This window comes from Thunnus maccoyii, chromosome 20 (genome assembly GCF_910596095.1).
Source record: "Thunnus maccoyii chromosome 20, fThuMac1.1, whole genome shotgun sequence".
Lineage (NCBI taxonomy): Eukaryota > Metazoa > Chordata > Actinopteri > Scombriformes > Scombridae > Thunnus > Thunnus maccoyii.
In genome coordinates, this window is record NC_056552.1 from 17,197,820 (window position 1) to 17,220,300 (window position 22,481).

The window sequence follows — 22,481 nt, forward strand, 5'->3', positions numbered from 1 at the left end:
TTCTCAGCTTCACCCATGTAATTTGCCCAAACTCAGATACTTAACTGAATGGAAGAGGTTTTTAGTTGAACAGTAGTCATTGGTCACTTAAGATATATATACTATACAGTACCGTATATATATGATCATGTCCATATATATAATGGATGACATGTGAGATCATATGATCAAACTTTACTTTTATACTAATGTTAATGGTCTATCGAGTTTAATGATGGACTGGCTCCATTCAAAAAAAAAATGTAAATTACCAATCATTTAAAAAAATGAATGCACAAATACATTCATCCTCTGTAAAAGTTTAAATATAGTTAAATTTAGTTCATAACTAAATGGAAAATCTGACTTTTTGTGCTTTCAACATACTTTAATTTCCCTAACTGGTTCCCCAGAGACCAGAAATGAAACTTTCTGTATAGTGACTAACCACTACTGTGCAACATGTCCTGAAATCAGCTTTATTGTGGTCAATTTAGCCAGTTTGAATGTATTAAAGGATCCCACTGTGTTTCCACTGGAAGTGTCTGTTACATGGTATTTCTCAACAAAAGAAAAAGCTTTCACTGTAACTTTGTTGGCTTGTTCAAGTGTTCAACATATTGAAACGTTTGTTACACATTCTTCTAATTCTCAAGAGAGGCATAAATCAGGGCCCTCAAGATAAGAACTGTCTTACAGGAAACATGTGAGCTAATGAAAAAAAGTGAATAAACTCTAATCAGTAAATGCAGTGAGTTGATATTTACATTCAGATAACTGCAAAGCCTAATCTTAACGTGCCTTAATGATAATTATAATATTCAAATGCAGTCATTCTCTTGTAGGGATTCAACAGTGAGCTTATAGTGACATTATTGCACTTAAAAGATAGATTCACAATTTTTCAAGTCTGTCTTTAAACACGAAAGTACCCATATGAACACTGAGAGAAGTTTTCATACTGGCTATTAAAAGATTCCCTTCAAATGTGCTTTCAATGTGAGTAATGCAGGCCAAAGTCCACAGTGTGTCCACCCAGTTATTTTATGCAAAATGAATTTAAAATGTATTCTTATCTGAAGCTTATATGAATCTTCAGCAGTCTGGGTTAGTGATATCAAGTGGATATCTGCCATATTTACAGTCTTTTTAGCATAAAATTCCCTCTTTGTGTTTTCCCGGACAGTGTTTCCCTGTTTAGCTGCAGGAAGTACAGTAACAAAAAGAGGAACTTTGGCACTAAAAAGACTGTAAAAATGAAAGATATCTACTTGATTTGAATAATTTGGACAACTGAAGCTTCATATTAGTTTCAGATAAACTTTTAAATACATTTTTTCACAGAAGGAGGCTTGTGTATTTTGGTCCCCATCACTTACATTGTAAGCGCATTATGAAGGGATCTTCTAATGGCCAGTATGAACAAGAGGAAAGATTATGGCAAGAGAAAACAGTTTTGATGTTCATTTAAGCTACTGACTGTTGTTTTAAGACAGACTTGAACATTTGTGAAGCCGTTCTTCACCCAATATTACTTTAATCTTGGTATCATTGTACTAAATAACATAAATACTAAATGCACTAAGTCCTGTGTTTCTAGGGTGAATTCCTAATCATGACATTTTTGTTCATGGTATTTTTATGTTTGGTATATTCACATGGTCATTCTTATAGTTTTGCTCTGAAAAGGGCATAAAATACAGGAGCTTGGGATAAGTTGTAGGACCTAGATGTATATTTTAAGAAAATCAGGTGAGAGGAACCCTTAAAATATATCTCAGAAAGCAAAAATAAACTGTTTGACCTGGAAGCTGCTGGAACAGAAGCTAACCTGATGTTGGACTCGGCTCTCATTGAAGTGTTTCAATTGAACCCGCTCTCCCCTATTTTACAAAGTGGGGTCAGGGGCCCCCTTCAGGTCTTCGCGAGGCTTCTTGAAATGAATTTATTTAATTAATTTTCACGACCAGATATTGTAAATGAACTCATTTTGACAACAAAAATAGACTGTTTTTAAAACAGTGGGAGACGTGGTGACCACAGTGTAAGCGCCTTTTTATTCCACAAGCATTACATTTGTGTTTTATCTACCGCTGCGGATGTCTGAATGGTGTACTGAGCCGTAGGAAGAAAAAAAAAAGAAAAAAAAAAAGAAAAGAGCTTCCCTGGCAGGCATCATCCCCCTCAGTCAGTCTGACCGCCCACAGTCCGGGGGGAGAAAGTGCTGCTTTGTGAATGAAGGGAGCGGCGGAGGGCAGAAAACAAACTTTACCGATATTATCTCCTTTTAAAAATCCAACGGAGAGCTTTCGACGGTGCAACAAGCGACACCTGGCCGACAAGGACCGAGAAAACACGGTAAGTCACGACATCTTTGAGGACCTTGTGGGGCACTGATAGAAACTAGATTGACAGGCTTTTTCTTTTTTTTTTTCGACGGAAAGATGCATGCATAGCAGCACAACCGTGACTGGAATAACTGTCGAGAGATGGGAGATAATTTCAGGGCAGAACTGAACTCTCTCTTTATCTTAAAATGGCATTAATTTGTCCCAACATGTTTTTCCCAGAGAGTAACTGTCGTGCAAACTAATGGAGCCTCTTTAAGAAACATTTTACAGCCAAGCTTAAAGCTGTGAGAGAATAGAATAGAATAGAATAGAATAGAATAGATAAGTGCATTCGTACCCATAGTGTACAGCCTACAATCCCATATTTAAGTTTACCGTAGTTTGTTGACCACATTCATTGTATTTGGGATAGAATGTGATTTAGGGATGAAACAGGATTAGCAAATTGCATCATATGTTTAACTTTATTCTTCGAAAAACTAAATATTTATAAAGAAGTCTAAACTATTTTAGATTATCTGCCCATTTAGTGATTTGTCCATAGCTAAAGCATCTCACCGTTTCATGCAAAGTTTCCATCTGCTTGCCAGTGTGTTTCGCAATATTACATGACTCATGCAGAAGACGTGCATTCCCAATGTCACCATGAACAAAAAATAGACTCATAGAAGACTCATTCATGATATTATGAGGTTTTGCCTCAAGGAAGTCTGGTCTGCAAGTGTAAGAATACAGTTTGATCTCAGCGCTGTGAACATACAGTAGTTTTCTGTGGTTCAGATTTTGTTTGAGATATTGTCCTTTTCAATAAAATCACAGTTTTTCTCCTCCTTGTACTTACAGTGCTCGAGTTAAGTAAGCAGTATTACTGTAGACAGTTACTAATGAGAAATGCAACTGGTGGTCTTTTTGTTGCAGAAGCTGCCCAGACATTTTGGAGAAGCTGTAAATCATGGTAGTCAGTTTGGCCTGTTTTGCATGTCTCTGTGTGGTGGTGGTGGTAGTTAGTGGTGAACCCTGCCTCATCATCAGCGAGATTAATGCCGACAACCCGAGACTGGACACCACTGAGTTTGTGGAGCTGTATCACACCAGTGGACAACGAGCGTCGTTGGACGGCTACACCCTTGTTTTCTACAATGGGAACGGGAACATAGCCTACAAGGTGCTGGACCTCAAGGGCCACAACACAGATGATAGAGGTTTCTTCCTGGTGGGCTCGGTGGACATGCTGCCCAAACCGGCCATCCCCCTGCCTCCAAATACCGTCCAGAACGGCCCAGACGCCATCGTCCTCTACCACACGTCTGCTGCCCGCTACAGCGAGAAGATGAACGTCACCACCCATGGGCTGGTGGACGCCGTTGTTTACATGACTCGCCGCAATGGGGGTGCAGAGTTCCTCGCTGAAACTCTGACACCCGGGGAGCCAGCCTTCGTCGAGGATGAAACAGCACTTGAGGGGGATGAGTCGATTGAGAGGTGCCTGCTGTCCGAAGATCGCTGGGGCTTTCAGGTGTCCTCACCCTCACCTGGCCAACGGAACAACTGTACCCCACCTGCTGCCCAGGCGACCATCCCTGTCATTACTGAGCTGAAGCTAGGAGGAGGGCAGGTGGACGGGTTTGTGGAGCTAACTGAAGCCCTGGCTGCAGGTCCGCTTGTGCTGGTAGTGCTGGACGGGAAAACAGACAGGGTCAGTGTGAGTGCAGATGTGAAGGTGGACACCTCCAGGAACGGGTTGATCTCCATGACAGTAGAGAAGAGCTTTATGAAAGGTCAGTGTGCTGCTGCTGGTTTTCATGGTCTGACCTAGACTACAAGTTAATATGAATGAAAATCGACAGACTGAAACTGTCGATTTTCATTCAGTCATTCTCTTTTGTTTTCATCGTAAATTCTTTGTTCCTGTTGTGATTTCCTTTCAGGAGATGAGTCAGGGGCAGTTGCTGTTTACAGCGGCAGAGCTACGGACTTTCCCGTCGGCAGTCCGCTGAGCCAGATACAGCCTCTAGATGCGTTTGTGTTTGCTGGACCTGGAAACAAGCCTAGTGCCAACCTCACAGAGACTCTCATCCCAGGCAGACAGCCCTACCAACTCAGCAACAGGCAAGAAACTATCATAGTTTAGTGTTTAAAAAAAAAAAAACACACAATTTGACTGCAGTATACACAGACAGTAGGAGAATCAAAACCAGTTCGGTAAAGCTGTGTGTCCTGTTTTTTGGCGTGACTGTCAGAGGCATTAATGACGTTCAGTGGCTGTAGTTTCGAGTGTTGTGCAACATGTTCTGTTAAGTGTGTTGCACTGAGTGGGGGAGATGGTCAACTTGTGACCACTGTTCCTCTTTGCTGAAGCATTTTTTTCCTGTGTGTTTTGCATTATCTCAGTATTCACAAGTATGCTCTCACTCGCACTGACTCAAAGACACTTAAATAGATTTTTGCATAACAACACTCAAAATTGACCTGAGAGTTTAATTAACAACTCTCTGACAAACACTGAGCATTATACAAAAACTATACAACATTTAACATTACAGCAGTCTCAAATGTAGAATGTATTTCAAGGCAGTTTAACAAAATATGACTGTGTCTCTGAACATTAGCCAATTGTAATATTATAACCCATCAGAAGTGTCAATTTTTAAGGTTTATTTTCTAATTATCTCTTTATTCTGGCAGTTTGAGAGAGGGAGGCTTCTACCTCAGTCGCTGCGGTGTGGCCACCTGGACCAGAGATCCTGGTGTCTTCTGGGAGGCCCCGCAAACTCCCTGGCAGCCCAACCAGTGTCCCTGGCCGAAGATCTGCCCTCACAGCTTTGGTGAGTGTTTGTATTTACATTAGGTGTTCAGTATTAGCCTAGCTAAACCTGGCACAACCTTGCCAGCTCAAGTCAGTTCTTACTGACATGTTTGTCACCAAATTAATATTTTGTGCTTTCTCTCTGGAGTTTACAGGTAGAATGGAAGAGAATCAGTCATGCATGTGTTTGACAGGCAGTTGTAAGACGCAGATTTTACTGGAAAGCAAATACTGATAAATATATGTTCAATCCACATTATAAAACAATGTCGATATTATAAAAACTACCTACAGTTGCTTTAAGTTTGCGCCAGCTGTCCAGTTGGTGAACACTAAACATCCAAACAGTTACATTATTCTTGGCACATTTTACTTCAAAGAAGTTTTTAAAGGGTGGATACAGATTTTTTTTAGGTTTATCTAATGCTGCATGTACTTCCTGCTACTTAGAACTGTATATTTTATATTTAAAGATACAAACAAGTTTGAAACAGCATGCCTGACAAACTGATAAATGAGATGGAGACAGTACGGAGATCCTTTGATGAAACAAAAATATGAAACAAAATACATCACCGGGCTACAACTTAATTATGTGTGAAAACAAGATCATTATATCTTGTGTGAGAGAGAGATTATCTGTGACTGTGAGTAGTGTGGTAGTAAGATGAGTCATCTGCATGAAGAGACTGTTGTTATTTGTTGAATTCTTGGCTCATGTGTCATAATGAGCTACTTGTATGTGCTTGCAAACATGGATTAGTTGAATTACAGCTACACGCGGTTAACCATGGACTAACTGTCAGAGACGCTAAATTTGGCTTCTCAGAATGCACATGCTCAGACACACCCAACGCACTGTCCTCGGGTAAGTTATAGATTTCATCATTCACCAGCTGAGGAACTTGGGAATGAGGCTTACATCACTGGAGCATGCACTGAAGATATTAAGAAGTGAGAGCTAGAGGGTGACACTGCTTCAAGAGAAATGAAAGTTTATTGTCTGTTTGTTGGAGAAATCACTTGTGCAGTGATGCTTTCAGAATATTGAGCCTGTGGTTTACTGAGGGGGCGCATTTTTTTAAAAAAAGATGATTTTATCAGTTTGAAAAGCCTGTTGAAACATGCCATGCTGTGAAACAAACAGTTTTCTCTATAACATTGTGCTTTTTATTTATCCATCACACGTAGTTATGAATGAGAGCCACATATTATTATATTTTCCAGCAGCAAAATAAGATCCTCACTCAGATTAAGATTATTAAAATAAAGAAATCCTAAGAAGATCATGCAATGTTATTGAAAGCTCCAGAATATCTACAAAATGGACTTTGTGGTGACTGACAGGACAAGGACAGTCAAGTACAGTCCCTCAATCCCAGTTCAAGTCCTTTTTATTATAATACCAGCTGTCTGGTGATACCAAGTGTGATCCAATACTTTTATTAACTTAAATATTGATTGAATATGTATCTGACACATTGAAATAAAAGGTGCAGCCTACTGAATTTGCCACACGTTAAGTTTCTTGAGCCAAATACTAAAGATCCTGGTTCAAAAGTATTAAGTTTTAGCTTAAATTATTGATATGATACTGATGAAATTTTTATCTGATAGAACTCTTGAAATTGACGTGATCAGCTGGATTGTTTTACTGTATCACTCTGGTGTTGTGGCAACTACAAAAACACAGTACTGCAGTGTTACAGAGTCAAGGTTCTTCCCTCACAAATGATCTGTGTTTGAGTACAGACACCAGCTTTCATAGAACACATAAACCTGACAACAGCTCAGATTAATTCTGTCCTGTCAAGTTATTCACGAAATTAACGTTGACTTGACCTCGCTCGCACTGCTCGCACTGCTGCACCCAAATAACCTTTCACATCCACACACTGTAATTTTCCCTCGCATATACAGAGAAATGATTGCACTGTAGGCAGTCGTAAAGGAGAGCAGTGCTGCAACACAAGCAGGTTGAGGTGGACAAAACTCAGTAAAACGCAGTAAAGAAAGGATCTGCACTTGATCAGCTTCCTTTTAGCCCATACCGATCCATTAAAATATGCCTGGATCAGCCCGATACTGATCATTAGGACCTGCTTGGAGCATCTCTAGTACAGTCTGTAAGTGTGTCGTTTGCATCTGGCTTTCTGGCTCAATTCTCATTCTTCTGATCTCTGTTTATTACAGTATTGAACATGTGATGTCAGCTTTGCCTCCACATTAAACTTGAGCTGTGGGTATTAACAGTATGAGACTTTCACTTACAGCTGTCCTGACACCCTGTCATGATCCAATATTTATTTTAATTCCATTTTTTCTCCATTATACATCTTAAAATGCACTTTAGGCCTGCATTAAAAGTAATGAAGCAGTTTAAATATGTTTAACAGCTGAATAGCTCTGCATTAAGAAAAAATATTGTTGCCTATAATAAGGTGTATAATGTCCTGCAGTATTTTCTATTCATAGAGAGTAGCTGTCATTGAGGATCTGAACAATAATAAATATGCATTCTTCAACCTCAGTGTGAACAAAGTACTGAAGTTTACATCCTTTAGTTTGATTTCAGGGTGCAGATCTTTGTTTGTCATTATTGACTTTCCTTTGTTAACCCTACTGACTACTACAAGACTTCAGTTGAGGATGCACCTGAGCCTAATATCCCTATATCCCGATTATGAGTTTTATCCATGAGTTGCATATTATGATGGTTACATGTAACATATGTAACCTTTTACCTTTTACACACCGATGTGATCAAATTAACTGCAGCGTCCCAAAATATGTGTCAAGCTCCTGATAGGGTCCCTCTACAGTCTGTCTGTAGTCTTCTCTAAGTATCAAGTGTTCAATCAGTACAGAGTGAACAGTATTTGCAGTGTCACTGGTGGCTCCCTAGGCGACTGCCAAAAGATGGCCCTGTGGTTAGAGACACTTCACCATTTATTGCATATGGTTAGTTTTGGCGGTAAAGACTCTGCGGTAAAGGATCCTCAGCAAGTCAACAACACCCAATACCAAACCTTTAATTATATAAGGAGTAGGTGGAGGCGGTGGAGACGGTAGAAGCAGTGGTGGCGAGTAGTGCTGGCAAGAAGGAATCTACAGAGTAGTCATGAGAACTGACAATTTATAGGGGCTTGAGTAGAAACATGATTGGATGTTACTGGTCATCTAGTTCTTATCTGCTTTATCTCTATTGTCTCTTCAAATCTTGTTGGAAGTAGCTATGAATTTACAGGCAAAAGATGCATTTTTAATGTAACAGTTGACTTGGACATTGTTTTTCTTTGTGTATTCTAGGTGTATTATTAAATACGTTTTTCATCTTTGTGCATAAAAGCATGTGTGTGTGTATTTGTGTGCTTGGGCATACAAATTTATATAGTGTGGCAACATCAAGAAGCAGCATGGGGACAATACGAGTGAGCAGGAAAATTGGTATTTATCAAACACACTTTAAAACAAAGAACAATGATAAATCTCACCTATTCTACATCCATCCACTTGTACAGGTTCATTTACATACAGAAACACCCGCAGAATGCCACATGTGGTCAAACACATCCCCTTTAAAGTCTTACTAGTCTTAAAGGATCAGTATGTAGGATTTAGTGGCATCTAGTGGTGAGGTTTCAGATTTCAACCAACTGAATACTCCTCCCCTTCCAAGCATGTAGGAGAACCTACGGTGGCTGCAAAACTCACGAAAAATGCGAAAGGCCCTCTCTAGAGCCCGTGTTAGCTTTGTCCATTCTGGGCTACAGTAGAAACATGGCAGTGCAATATGGCAGGCTCCGTGGAGGAGGACCCATTCCCTATGTAATATCAATGTCAGTTTCAAAAGAGGAAAGAAAACAAGGTGGTATCTCACTCCCTTGTATTCTTCGTCAAAAGTCTTACCACAGAGCACTGAAGTGCAGTCAACTCTTCTGTTGTTCTTTTACAGGTTTTATTGTCAGCATGTGTTACTCTGTTATGTCAACAAACAAATATCTGCAACAGGTTTATTTTTTTCTTTTTCCAGAACAAGAAAACACATTTAATTCATAAAACATTCACAAAATATTCTCACTCGACTGAAAGATGCTGTCAAACTCTGGCAAAGTAGGAAATTTGTTAGTCAGTGGACTCAATACAGAAAATTCATTGGCTTGTAAACATAAGCCACATGCTAAGATGTTCAGTAAATGCCAATTGTTCATTGATAATTACCTTTAATCATTGTCAAACAACCGTGTGCATGCATGTTATAGCTCCAGTCTTCTGTGAACCACGTTCAACATGTTGACAAGGTCACAGGAGCACACTAACAGCTTCAAATTGTTCAATGAAACATATAGAGAACCAGAGTATTATCCATATGAGATCAATTAGGCGATTCTGATTTAGATACACTCTTAGAGATTGTGGGTGTTACTGTGTATAGTTGAATATAAATTATATCATTAGAGATCACATGTATGGCAACATCATCATCATTTATCACTGATATGTATGTCACCATCACATTGTATGATGTTTTACCAGTAATTTCCACTGTACTGTATATAATAATTTATACATTGATATTTGGAAAACAATACTTTGTCATTTTTTATGAATTCCTCTTCAGTTGCAGTCTTGCAGAAACTTTCTCTCAATTGTATACTTTAAAAAATAATATTGACATCCCATGAAACAGACGAACAACATTGTGTGAAATGTTCTCTTATATGCAGTCAAAGGGGGGTTGTTTATTACTTCCAGTACGTAGGCTGAGTGGTGAAGCTGATGATTTTCCACACAATATTTTTTTCCTCAAATGTCAACAGAGGGCCATTATAAGGCAGTAATAAATGGGATCTTGCTAAATGAATGTTTTCCTTTTTAGCAAAGAAACTATGAGTAGCAAAATTAATTGGTAAGCAGGCTTATTCGCTTTCTTGTTGAGAGTTACATGAGTTTGACACCACTCTCATTTCTTCTTCTGCTCAGTATGAAGCAGCTGACAGCAGCCAGTTATCTTAGAGTAGCATGAAGACTAGAATCAGGGGGGAAGAGCTAACTAGGCTCTGTACAAAGGTAACAAAATCTGCCTATCAGCACCTGTAAAGCTCACAAATCAACATGTTATATGTCATTTGTTAAATCCATAGAAAAACTGAGGTGTAAAAATGACAAATCGAACAAATTCTTTAACAACACCTAATAAATGCCTTCCTTTATGTTTCAGTCATTCCAGGAGGTACAGATGCTCCACCACACCTCCCACCCTGGGGGAACAACGACTTCCTGATCAATGAGCTGAACACTGATACACCTGGCGCGGCTGAGGATGGCGAGTACATTGAGCTGTGGCACCCATCAGGACGCCGTGTCTCCCTGCAGGGCATCTGGATACTGCTGTTCAGTGCACACAACAACAAACCCTACAGGGAAATCAGCCTTAGCGGACACTTCACCACTTCCAAGGGCTACTTCCTGCTGGGCAGTGACCGGTTGGTGCCAGCTCCGTCACTCCGCCTGCCTCCCAACACCATCCAGAACGGACCGGACGCTGTGGCTCTGTATCGCAGCCCTTTCGGCCCACCATCAGCTGTGCAGAGAGGGATCCCCACCAGAGGCCTGCTGGATGCAGTTGTGTACCGACAGAGAGGATCAGATAGGGAGGCACAGGAGCTGAGTAAAGCCCTGACGCCGGGACAGCTGCCCCTGCTGGAGGATCCAGAGGTTCTGCTGGGTGATGAGGCCCTCAGTCGCTGTAGAGGCCTTTACCCCTGTGACCTGTCTGCTTTTTCAGTGAGTACAAAGGGTAGGGGATTCAGAGGGCAGACTGAAATTTAACAGGAATGTATGTTTTATTAGGTCGGAGGCTGTGATTTTTTTAGAAATGACAGAAATACATCATTGTGGAAAACAAAGAGCATAAATGCTGATTGAAACTGAAATGTCTAATGAATACACACAACTTTAATCAAACATTTGGCAGTTTCGGAGTAACAGCTTAGCTAAATTCAGATGCTGATGTATTCTTGTACCAAAGATAATTAAAGCTCCTATAATCATAAACATTACACATGCATCAATAACTACAGGTGGCTCCACCCACCCCTCTGAGGGAGAACAGCTGTCCCCGCCCTCCTCCAGCGCCTGAGGGTGTGGTCATCAGTGAGGTGGCTAGTAGCCACTGGACTAATCACAGCCAGCAGAGGGCCTTCGTGGAGCTGCACGGGCCCCCCAGGACAAACCTGTATGGCCTGGTGCTGACCGTGTTTGAGCAGGAGCGCAGCGAAACCGTCATCGCCCTTCCTTTGACAGGATCTATTGACCAGAATGGATTTTACATCATTGGAAATGTCACTGGAGCAGGTGAGGGCAGTGGGCAGTGTTGTCAAGGGATGGATTACTGTTAATAATGAAACAAAAGATTTCCTATCTCCTCTTTTTTATTTTGTACCCACTCTCTCCATTTCTCTCTGTTCTACTTCACCTCCTCTCTCTACTGCATAGATCAGACTTTCCCCGAGGGCTCCTCAGTGCCAGTGCGAGGAGCGGTGGTCCTGTGCTATGACCTGTTCAGTGTTTGTAGAGCTGGCACTGCTCTGACCAACTCCAGTCTCAGGGACGTACTGGTGTTTAGTGAAAACCAGAAGCTGCTCTCCTCTCTGTCCACCACCAGAGGGAGACAAGTGATTCCAGCTCTCAGGTACACAACTGCATGAATCATAGAGAAACTTTTACACTAATGATAAGTCTTAAACCAAATTAAGGCTATAATCTGATTGTCGAAAATGAAAATAATCTTAACTGGGGCAAGGCCACAGACTGAGAACCTGGTAAAACAACCTTGGTTCATGCTCGGTTTTTTTATGTTTAGCATTCTTAGCTCACTTTAACGTAATGTTTAGACAGAGTTAGCAGCGTGCTATGTTGTCAGGGCCTCTAACAGTATTGTAGGTAGCTGATATGACCATAGTTCTCCAGTCAGCCACTACAGTGTGGCAGTGAACCAGCATGCAGGATCCTGAAACCGAAGCAGCTAATTGGGATACAGCTGAGCTTTTCCTGCTGTGCTATTCCTTCTGTGAAAAAGGCATATTATGCTTCATACTGTAGGATTCCAGGGTTTATTTTAGGTCAGCTGCCTCCATCGACATCATAAGAAGTCAATACACTTGACTTACATAAAACCGTAAATGTTCAAGAAAAAAAATGTGCAAATTCACTCAGCATATGCCACATATTTAATGAGTCAGGATCTGTCAGACCCGATGAGTCAGGATCTGTCAGCAGATGACAGTGATTGATCAGGTTTACAGACTGCACATGTGCTTCCTGTTAATGAATGAAAGCAGCATGACTCAAAAACAGAAAACCTTTCTTGTTTTTTTACGGGTTGAAAATGTTTGAGATAAACAGTTCAATCAGTGACAATCAGCTGGGTATGTATGGAGGAACATTTAACACCTCGTCAACCAGTTTCCTTGGGGAAATCCTGTATTTCAGACGGTGATTGGTTCACAGTAGCCTTTTTACAGCAGCTCATATTCCATCACTGCAGCTCAGGACAACATGAGGAGGCTTCCTGAATATGTTTTTTTATAGAGTCAACAGGATGGTGATTGCAGAAATTTAAATAAATACATATATCTGAATATACACCTGCACACTGAATTAGCGCTTTGTGAATTCTAGGTTACATACAACATTTTGGTCACATCGACCTTATCAAACATTAATCAAGCACTTATTTTCATCAAGTTAAACTATTTGTAGTTTTCCTTCCCAGCTTCAGAAAATTCAGTTTCAGACCCAGATGGTTGGTTTGTCTTGATTTCAGGTTCTACATATGGAACACTGATGTTGAACTTTCTAAATGTTTTATGGTCCCAATACAGATGAACCAACATTCATGCTGGACATGGTGCTGGTCTTCAATGAAAACTGTAAAGGATTTGGAGTGATAGGTGGAGATTTCAGTTGCACGTTGAATTCTGTTAAATCTAATCAGACTAAAAGCCACAGCTCTAAATCTTCAAAGGTGCCTCATGGGTTATGTGCAGAATATGGCCTAACTGATGTTTGGTGCGAATTAAACCAGGGTGTCAAAGATTATACTTTTTTTTCAAATGTTCATAATTCATATTCTCAAATAGATTATTTTTTTGTCCACTCAAAATACATGCAAACAATAAAAGATTGTGGAATTAGTCCAATTATTCTTTCAGATCATGCCAGATTTAATTGAACTCTTCATTTGGGTAGGGAAAACTTTATCTCTAAGAGATGGAAATTTGATGCCTTCTTACTTAAAGATAAAAAAATTACATCAAAAATGCAAGTGTGGATAATATATTGTATAAAGGAAAACGATGATCCCCTCATAGATCCCAATATTATCTGGGAGGCCACAAAAAAAGCCACTTTAAGAGGATTAATTATTTCATATGTTTTGTTTAAAAAACATGAAAAACTGATGCAAAGACAAGAACTTGAGAGAGAAGTAGAAAGATGTGAATAACTTCATAAGACATCATCTAAACCTCAACATTTCAAATGAAATCATAAAAATGAACTATGTCGGACAAAAGCATTATGAATTTGGTAATAAACCAAGTAAATTACTTGCCCATCAATTAAATACGGATCAAGCAGAAAGGGTTATTAAAGCAATTTGCTTCAAAGACAATAACATAACCATCACCCAAAAGAGATTAACCAGGCTTTTTTTGAATTTTATAATAAACTCTATAAAGCCCACAGTAACTATTCACAAGATAAACTGGATAACTACCTCCAAAGTATCAATTTACTTAAATTATCTGAATTAGATCAACACCACCTTAATTAGCTATGTACAAAAGCGGAAGTTCTGGCCACAGTTCATTTGATGCCTACAAACAAAAGCTCAGGGCCAGATGGCTTTTCAGATGAATTTTATAAAGAATTCTGGACTGATTGTCACCCTATTTTTATGTTAATGATTAATAATTTTTGTCACAGTAGAGTACTCCCTCAGTCAATGAATCATGCACATATCAGTGTGTTAACATGAAAGTGGCAAGGACCCCTTAAATTGTTCCTCTACTAGACCTGGACCAAATACATAAACACCCACACCCTGAGAATTAACACTTTGTAAATTATAGATTACACGCAACATTGATCAAGCGTTTATTTTCGTTATACATATAACTATTTTTAGTTTTCCCTCCAGTAAGCAGCATCGGTTTAGGCTGCTGTGATGTTTTGAATTGCTTACTCAGTATATGTCAGTAATTCACTTCTTTCCCATAACCAACTGTATGCATGCTGGGTTTTTTTTCATTTCTGTTTATTTTATGTTTATTATTGAGGTTGTAGTAGGTGGTTGCGGTATACTGGAGTGTTCCTAATATTGTCCACTCCTACAGTAACTACTGTATATGAGACTGATTATCCAGGATCACCAAAAGGCAGAAGGAACAATGTATAGATTCATACAAAAATAATCCCTCTCAATCACTTATGACCCACTAGAATTGTCTTTGCAGTCCACCAAACCAATGGGTGACATCACAGTGACTACATCCATTTTTTTTTTTTTTTACAGTCTATGGTTTACAAATTGCAACCAACAAATCCTTCTCATTCTGCCTTTAAGAGAGCATTACTATGATCATGAACATGTAATGTTACAATCAAAATATTGCAGTTAAGCTGTTTGGTGGATCTGTTTTTTTGTTTTTACCATATCATCATTAGTATTACTACACACCTATATCTTTCAATTGTTGCATGCATGTGCAGGTCCGTGGAAGATGGTTCTGTCTCACTAAGCCGTTGTTCATGCTGTGAAGTGAGGAGCCCCTCCTCTTGGACGAGCTCCTCCCCTACGCCCCGCCGCAACAACACCTGCCCAAGCTCCGCCTTCTCCAGTCAAATTGACCTTTGCCTTGGACCTCTGTCCAATGGCTGGCAGGAGGGGTCAGGAGGTAATTCTAAAATAAACAGAGCTAAAATGCATTTGATGTGAAACTGAATAAAATGTGGCTCTGACACTTAAAACCATGATGTGTATGACAAGTTTCCAACTTTGCTTAATTTTACGTTAGATGTAAACCAAAAGCATAAAAAGAAAACTGTTAGTTTTAACAAATATTGTTAAAATTAACCTTTTTTGTTATTTTTCTTGACTAAAGTCACTTAATTCTCAGCTCATAGCTTCTTCTCCCTTTGCTTCAGACTGCAGCGGTCTAATCCAGGGGAAGAGAGTCACTGAGGTTGCCGACTACCTGGAGCAGAAGTGTCACTGTGGCATATCTGCCTTATATCTCCAAGGTGAGACAGATTCACTCACTATGAATTGAAACGTTAACATTTGGCTGATTTATTTATTTATTTTTTTTTAATGTTAGAGACTGCTTCATACCTGAGCTTAGAAAAAAAGTGTTTGTTCATTCAAAGGATTTCAGTGAAACAGATTACAGATCACTGACATCACTGGCTTTGGAGAAGATCTTGACACCTGACAATCAACACAGCAAGCACAGGTCACTGTTACAGTATCATAGAGTAGTAGTGAAGTAGGGAAAAGGAACAGTGTTTAAGTTGCTTGAACATACCATTATAGCTGAGTGCAAATGTATTGAGTGTGTAGTGGTGTAAGAGAGACTCACAGGAGATGAGCAATACTCAGGAGCTCTTGTAACCCCCAAAACCATTTCCAGCTCCGGAAGTTTATGCTCACATAAGGAAATCATTAAGAGATAGACAGACTCAGGTGTAACTACTTCATCCGACCTCTCTCATATACAGTAAATAACCATCATGAATTGTGTCCTTAAATTGTAAACTCCTATTTCCTGTTTTCAAAATGTAAATCCAGTAATGACCCAGTTGAAAAAAATATGATTGAAATATCTGTCTGTTCATGTTCAAGGAGCCAACTTCTCTTGCGTGTCTGGGTGGCTGCGAGTGTGGGGGAACATCCAGGCGCTGTCGGACCATCAGAAGGCCCTCATCATCCAGACGTCCCACATGAATCCTTCACCTGCTCAGGGAGACGTCTGCTCCTCTCCCACCACCGACCGTTACACCAGCATAGGTTAGCGCAACGAAGCAAACACAAACAGTCCTTTCATGCTTAAAACGCAGCACCTGCAGTAGGTGTCACAGTATATTTATTATCACTTTAAAGGGAAAACAGATAATATTCAGTTAAATTAATGAATTAATAGTGTGTTCTGCTGGGAAAATCCACCTCGTTAAATGCTCTCAATGTGGTCTCCTGGGTCTTGAATCACACAATAAAAACCTAGCGACATCCAGTCTTGTGATGACTCTTCTCCCAGATGTGTCAAAAATTATCTTGGAGAATATACTGCAGATCTAAAATGGAATCCAGATATGTTGTCTGGATAAATAGATAAGGGATTGGATTTTGATCAGTGTGGCATTTTATCATTATTGTGATCTTATCCCAAGTCAGTGTAATCTGTACAATATGTTCTCAAAAGTTAGAAAGTATCTGCCCCAGGTAGAGACATCATCACTGTGTGTCTTGAGGCTTATATAAGATGTTTCAACAAGGTAAAGCAAATTACAAGTTGTAGAATAACATCATTCCAGTTAACCCAATGTCAGATAGATAATAAAAAGCCATTTTTATAGCACTTTTTACACAAGGAATGCTGCTCAAAGTGCTTCACATTACATCTGCCATGTATTCATTTGATGAAAGCATAGACATTCAAGGCCACAATAAGATTGTTTATTATGTGAAAGTGTATCCAGTCACAGATCACCTTTTTAATAGCAGTTGTAAATGAAGTCCATTCTGGTGATTGCAACTCCTCAGTATGAGAACCTTCAGAATTCATTGCAGATGTTTACCGCTTTCATCTCTACAGACAAAAGAATGAAGACATTTCTTTTTCTCCTTGTTAAAGCTTTTGAAAAGCATCGTCCTTCCCTGAACTTTGGTGGTGGTTTTAAAAATGAACCTGACATTTTTTCGGAGCTGAATGGACTCCTCTTTGAGGGACATTCTTGAAAGTTGAAAAGTTCTTGCTCATTCAGTTGCTAGATTTGACAAAACAAACACAATAGTCTCTTAAAGGAGCAAAATTGAGTTAAAAAAGCTGTTATTACATTTATGTGAATAGATGAATGAAAATCAAGATCTTGTTCTTAAAAATAAGTGGTATCCACCTATTTTGTTACCTGATTATTAGATTTTAATTAATTCATGTTTTTATAGTGTATAGTATTTTTTCATATTTACAGTATGTATGTATGTGTATATTTTTGCATATTTAACATGTATGCTGGCAGATTTCATAGTATTTTTGTCAACATTGACAACAAATTTGAAAGGCAACCAAATGAGAACAAGATGAAATGTTCATAATTTAATGACCAGTGTCGTTCATTGAAATTGATTTTATTATGACTCCAGCAGTCATTCATTACATTGAAGCATTAAATAATAGTGAACCATTTGAGAGCTTGTAGCTCTTGATTTGTGAGCTGTAATTACCATAAATTGAAACCACCAAAAATTCCACCTCAACTACAAAGCAGTGGTGTGAAAAATGTTTAATGGGGAGAAAACAAAATTTACAGGTCAACATTTCAAGCCTTTTTATGACTAAATCTGACCTGATGTTATACTTGCTGTTGCAGTGTTACTCTGCAACAGTGTGAAAACAAACTGGAAATACTTAAAGGAAATGTATTTACTCATTTATGGTCTGTTTTTTTTCAGGAATAGCTATTTATATTCTGTCATTATCTCTATATGTAGTATTTTTTATTGTTGGTGGTGGAATTCACCAATCCTGCATGGCATAGGCAGCTTTAAATAGGCACCTTTTAAATTGTGGGACCTCTAGTATTAAACGGCACTTGCTGTTACCAGGGTAACCACTGGTGTTGCCAAATCAATCAGGACTGATATCTCAAGGAGCACCCCTGTGACTTTAAATGTTAAACAAGCATAGTTTTTAATAATACATCTGGAATACTATCCTGAGATGTTAAAATATGTTTTATTAAAAAGAATTAAATTATTAACTGCTTAGTTGGGTCTCAAAAAGCTGGCATGCACACTCACATGAGATGATGGGAGAATATTATAGCAGTTTTGAGGTGAAACGTGTAACTAATGCATCAAAGTGAAAATGCAGTGTTTTTTTCATGTACATATAATTCAAGCCTTTAGATGAGAGAATCAGAATTTCTATTATACGCACTGCTGCACTGTTAGTCTGCTACATGCAGTAATAGTCTGTCTCCACTGCTGAAATTATCTGTCACAACAAGGCTATTTATGTATGATGTCTCACATGGGCTTTGAGAGAGTGAAGGACATAAAAAATGAGTTGCAGTTTCAAACTTTCATTGAGGTGTTTGGGTTGCTGTGGTGTGTTTAAACTGATTTACGTGTTCAGGAAATGTAACTGAGATTTTATTTGGCTCTGTCCTACTTTAGCGTCTACCCTGGGGTTACAGATAGGCCTTATAGTAGCAGTGTTGCTGCTGCTGGGACTCGGAGCTGCTCTGTTCACATATTTCTACAGGAGGAGGTAAGGAGTCTTGTTTTTATTATTCCCATTATCTCTTTTATGTGCTGGATGTTCACACTGATATTTTAGACTCCCTCTTCACATGACAGCAGTATTTCATTCCTGTATTCTTTGCTGGTTTGCTGAAAACCTTCACAAAGTCAGATAAATAACATTTGATTAATCTTTTGACTTGTTATGCTTGTTTCTGATTACACAGTGATTGAGTGTGAATAGATATTTAATAACAAATGTTTGTAATTGAGAGTCGAGAATGCTCATTTAGCTCCATTGTTGTGAACCTTGCTCTGAGGGTTTGTTTCTTTGCTTTCTTATTCACAAAGGCAGTCACCTCAGTATAATAAGTCAGTATTTCAGTATGAAAATATAAACATATAAAATAGTTGTACAACTGTGTGTTTGAATATTACCATTTACAAATTTGCAGGTAATCAAATAACCATAAAGTAATTGTCAGACAGACAAGGGTCATAAGCACTGGGTTAGTTGCCAGTTTGCCCAGTTGGTAATCCAGCCTTAGACTCATCATTTTACACAAACATTAATCAGTCATAGAGGGAGGAAGTCCATTGTGGAGACACAGATTTCTCCACCAATTGTCACATCTCACTCCTTACTCCACTTTTTCTTAAGTCATAGCAGAGTTGAAGGAATCTCTTGTGCTTCACAAGTATGTTTTAATTGGTGTATAATCTCCTGAAAATAAGAATTGTTGTGTTTTTGTTAGCTTTGAATGGGCCCTTTTATATAGGGCGCGAGTCCTCCTCCATGGAGGCTGCCATGTTGCACTGCCATGTTTCTACAATAGCCCAGAATGGACAAACTAAACACTGGCTCTAAAGAGGACCTTTCGTGTTTTTCATGAGTTTTTTGCAGCCACTATAGTTCTCCTCCATTGAAGCCTGACTCTTAATGGAAAAGCAATCATGCAAATAGAGGTGTTATTGAATGTTGTTCTCCTCTTTTGCACACACCAACATCCAGTGGGCTGCCCTTCTTACATTATGAGGTGACAGTAGATTTCCAGGGAATTACTGCTCAATAGTGTGTGCGTGTGTGTTTTGTTAATGCTGTTGTTTCTATTCTCAGGCGTCCTCTGGACTATTACACCATGGAGCTGAGTGAACACGCAGAGGGACTGTCAGATCTATAATCTAGGCTTCGAATCACTGTGTTTGCGTCTGTAAGTGCTCGTGTTCGTGGGAGGACTTCAGCAGAGAGAGCGAGAGAGAGAGACGTGGGTAATCAGAGGTTAATTTGACCTGTACGTTACTGATTGTGCGGTTGTTTTGACGTGAATGTCACCACAAGTGTCCTTCCCTGTCTTCAAAAGATCACTGATGAAAATGAGTGATAGTTGTTTTCATGCAACAAGTGACACTTTAAGACATGAAATCAGACAGTCCGTAAGAGGATGTGAAAATTTTAAAAACATCAGATAATAACATATTTTTGTAAAGGTCAGTGTGCAGCCTTTGCATGCGAACAGTGCTGGTTACTACTTTTAAAAGAAAAGGAAGATGAAAGTGAGGGGTTTTTTTAATACTTGACGTAAAAGTAAAGTCCTTAATGGTCATTTCTGTTGACTCGTCTATGTAACTGTGGGAAAAGCCTTTAAATTGAAAAAAAAAAAAAAGGTTTTGATTTATGCAGGAATTTCTCTCAATTTAATGACATTTGCTTCATCACGTTCTCAACTGGCACTACAGTGTTTTAACAACAGGCATAACATCAAGATAATAATTGTCATCTCACGTTTATTCTTCAAAATGATCAACTTCCTGCTTTGTTTTCCTGCTACATGCTGTAATAGTCAAGTTTAGACTCTAGTCACTCAAAGGGCTTGATTGTTTGTTTTTTTTAAATGTGAATGTCTTTAGCTAACTTGTGATGAGTTTCTGTAACCACTTTTGTATGCTTACTGTACGTAAAGCAAACTGTTTACATTTTCCTGATTTGAAATTTTAGAAAAAAGTGATGTGAGAGACTGATGTTGAAGACAAAGTAAGTTCTCGAATGAAGAATATTTGTTTTTAGAGGTGAGAGATTGCTTAATGTTGATGCTATTTTATGTTTAATTTGTGGTTCAAGCGGCTCAGAAACCTATTCTGTGCCATTACGTGTGTGTTGTTTTCTTGGTCAGCTGGTTTCCTCATTTGTGAGAGGGAAAGTACAGCCATCTCTGCTGCAGCCATAAGTGTAAATACTATGAATATGATGTTGGTTTTCTCAGGGGGGGAGGCATTTATCACCAATCTGAAGTGATAACTTATTGTCGAACCACAGAAACTAGATGGGTTCAGAGCAAGTTAGTTTGTTTCTAAATTGAAGTGTAATTTCAAATAATCATAAATTTGCCAACACAAAGTGCCATGAAATAAGCATATATATGCTTGGATATGCTCCATGTTTAATAATGTTGATGTGCCACTTAGCTTGTTATGTAGCCTTACTCATCTGCTGAGGTGCACAGAATTTTAGTTTGTTTGCTTTAATCACCTTGGTAATCTTCTATTCTAATTTTGCAGTATTGGCATTTCTTAATACACCTCTGTCAAGCAAAATTTATCCCATGAAGTCATATTTATTTTTACAGCAACGTTGCTGCTTTCATAGTTCAAGTTCAACTATTGAGTGAAAATGAAGCTAGAAAATCAGACTCAATCATGTAAATTAAAGCTTTTTTTAGCTTTCAAAGTGAGCAGATATAATGTTTTCCCCCTTGAAAGTATGTTATGCAATGTTCAATGTACAGTATGTCTGGAATTTCATTGTAAAGTTCTATATCTTTTAGGTTTTTTTTTTGTTAAAATGGTACTTGTAAGTTTTAAACAAAAAGGAGAAGGCAGTTGCAATATTGACATGCAGGTGTGTTGACTCTTGAATAAAATTTGAGTTATGTCTGTCCTGCAGAAGCAACACAATGCTGTTAATGTAACAGTTTAGCTTAAACATTATGATTTCTTGTTTAAAAGATATGTTCACAATTTTTCAAATCTGTCTTAAAACAAACTGCGGTCATTCTTTCTGCTAATTCTGCCTGTTAAGAGATGAAAATGTACTTGCAATGTAATTGATGGGGACCAAATCCACAGTCCTTGTTTTGTGCAAAAATGTATTTAAATGGTCTCAGTTGTCTGAGTTAGTCAAATCAAGTGGATATCTTCCAAACATAGTCTTTTAAGTATAAAATTCCCTCTTTGTGCCTCCCTGTTGAGTGTCAGTGGAAAGATCGTAACAAAAAGAGGGAATTTGCCACTTAAAAAAGCTTCATATTAGCTTCAAATAAACTTTTTGCACAAAATCAGGGCATCTCTTACATTGAAAGTGTTTTATGAAGGGATCTCTTAATGGTCAGTATGAACAAAAGGAATGATTACAGGAAGAAAAACATACAACAATCATAAAAAGTGGAAAAAAATGATATTGCTAAATTTTAGTAGTGAAGAACTTTTTCTTTTCCTCAGTTGTATACTCACAGATTTAGTAACAGCACTGTGTTCTGTAAGAGAAACCAGAAACTCACAAATCTTATTACTGGGGACTAAAAGTATGTACAAATAGTAAAATATTCATGGTCTACAGCTGAGTACTTACACATTGAACAACATGAAAACACTGGAAAGACAGTTCTCCATGTCATCTGCATTCAGGGCAGGATTTAAGAGCTTTCTTTTCATTGTTTGCCTTCCAGTTGTTTTTCCTGTTTCCATTCCAATGTCATGCTCATGTAGCAGGTTTAAAATTAAAAAAAACTTCCACAGATGTGCAATTAAGTTTCACAGTTCT

General features: G+C 38.6%; 1 protein-coding gene across 1 annotated transcript; it reads left to right on the top strand.

The window, feature by feature from the left end:
• Positions 1 to 1,951: 1,951 nt before the first annotated feature.
• Positions 1,952 to 22,464, top strand: si:ch211-183d21.1. The gene is made up of 12 exons (XM_042398153.1): positions 1,952 to 2,337; positions 3,249 to 4,108; positions 4,259 to 4,439; positions 5,016 to 5,155; positions 10,358 to 10,923; positions 11,220 to 11,493; positions 11,635 to 11,830; positions 14,914 to 15,098; positions 15,349 to 15,444; positions 16,046 to 16,210; positions 18,599 to 18,692; positions 19,782 to 22,464. Exons 2-12 carry the CDS (start codon positions 3,283 to 3,285, stop codon positions 19,843 to 19,845), a joined length of 2,787 nt encoding a protein of 928 aa, XP_042254087.1. The 5' UTR covers positions 1,952 to 2,337; positions 3,249 to 3,282; the 3' UTR covers positions 19,846 to 22,464.
• Positions 22,465 to 22,481: the final 17 nt, after the last annotated feature.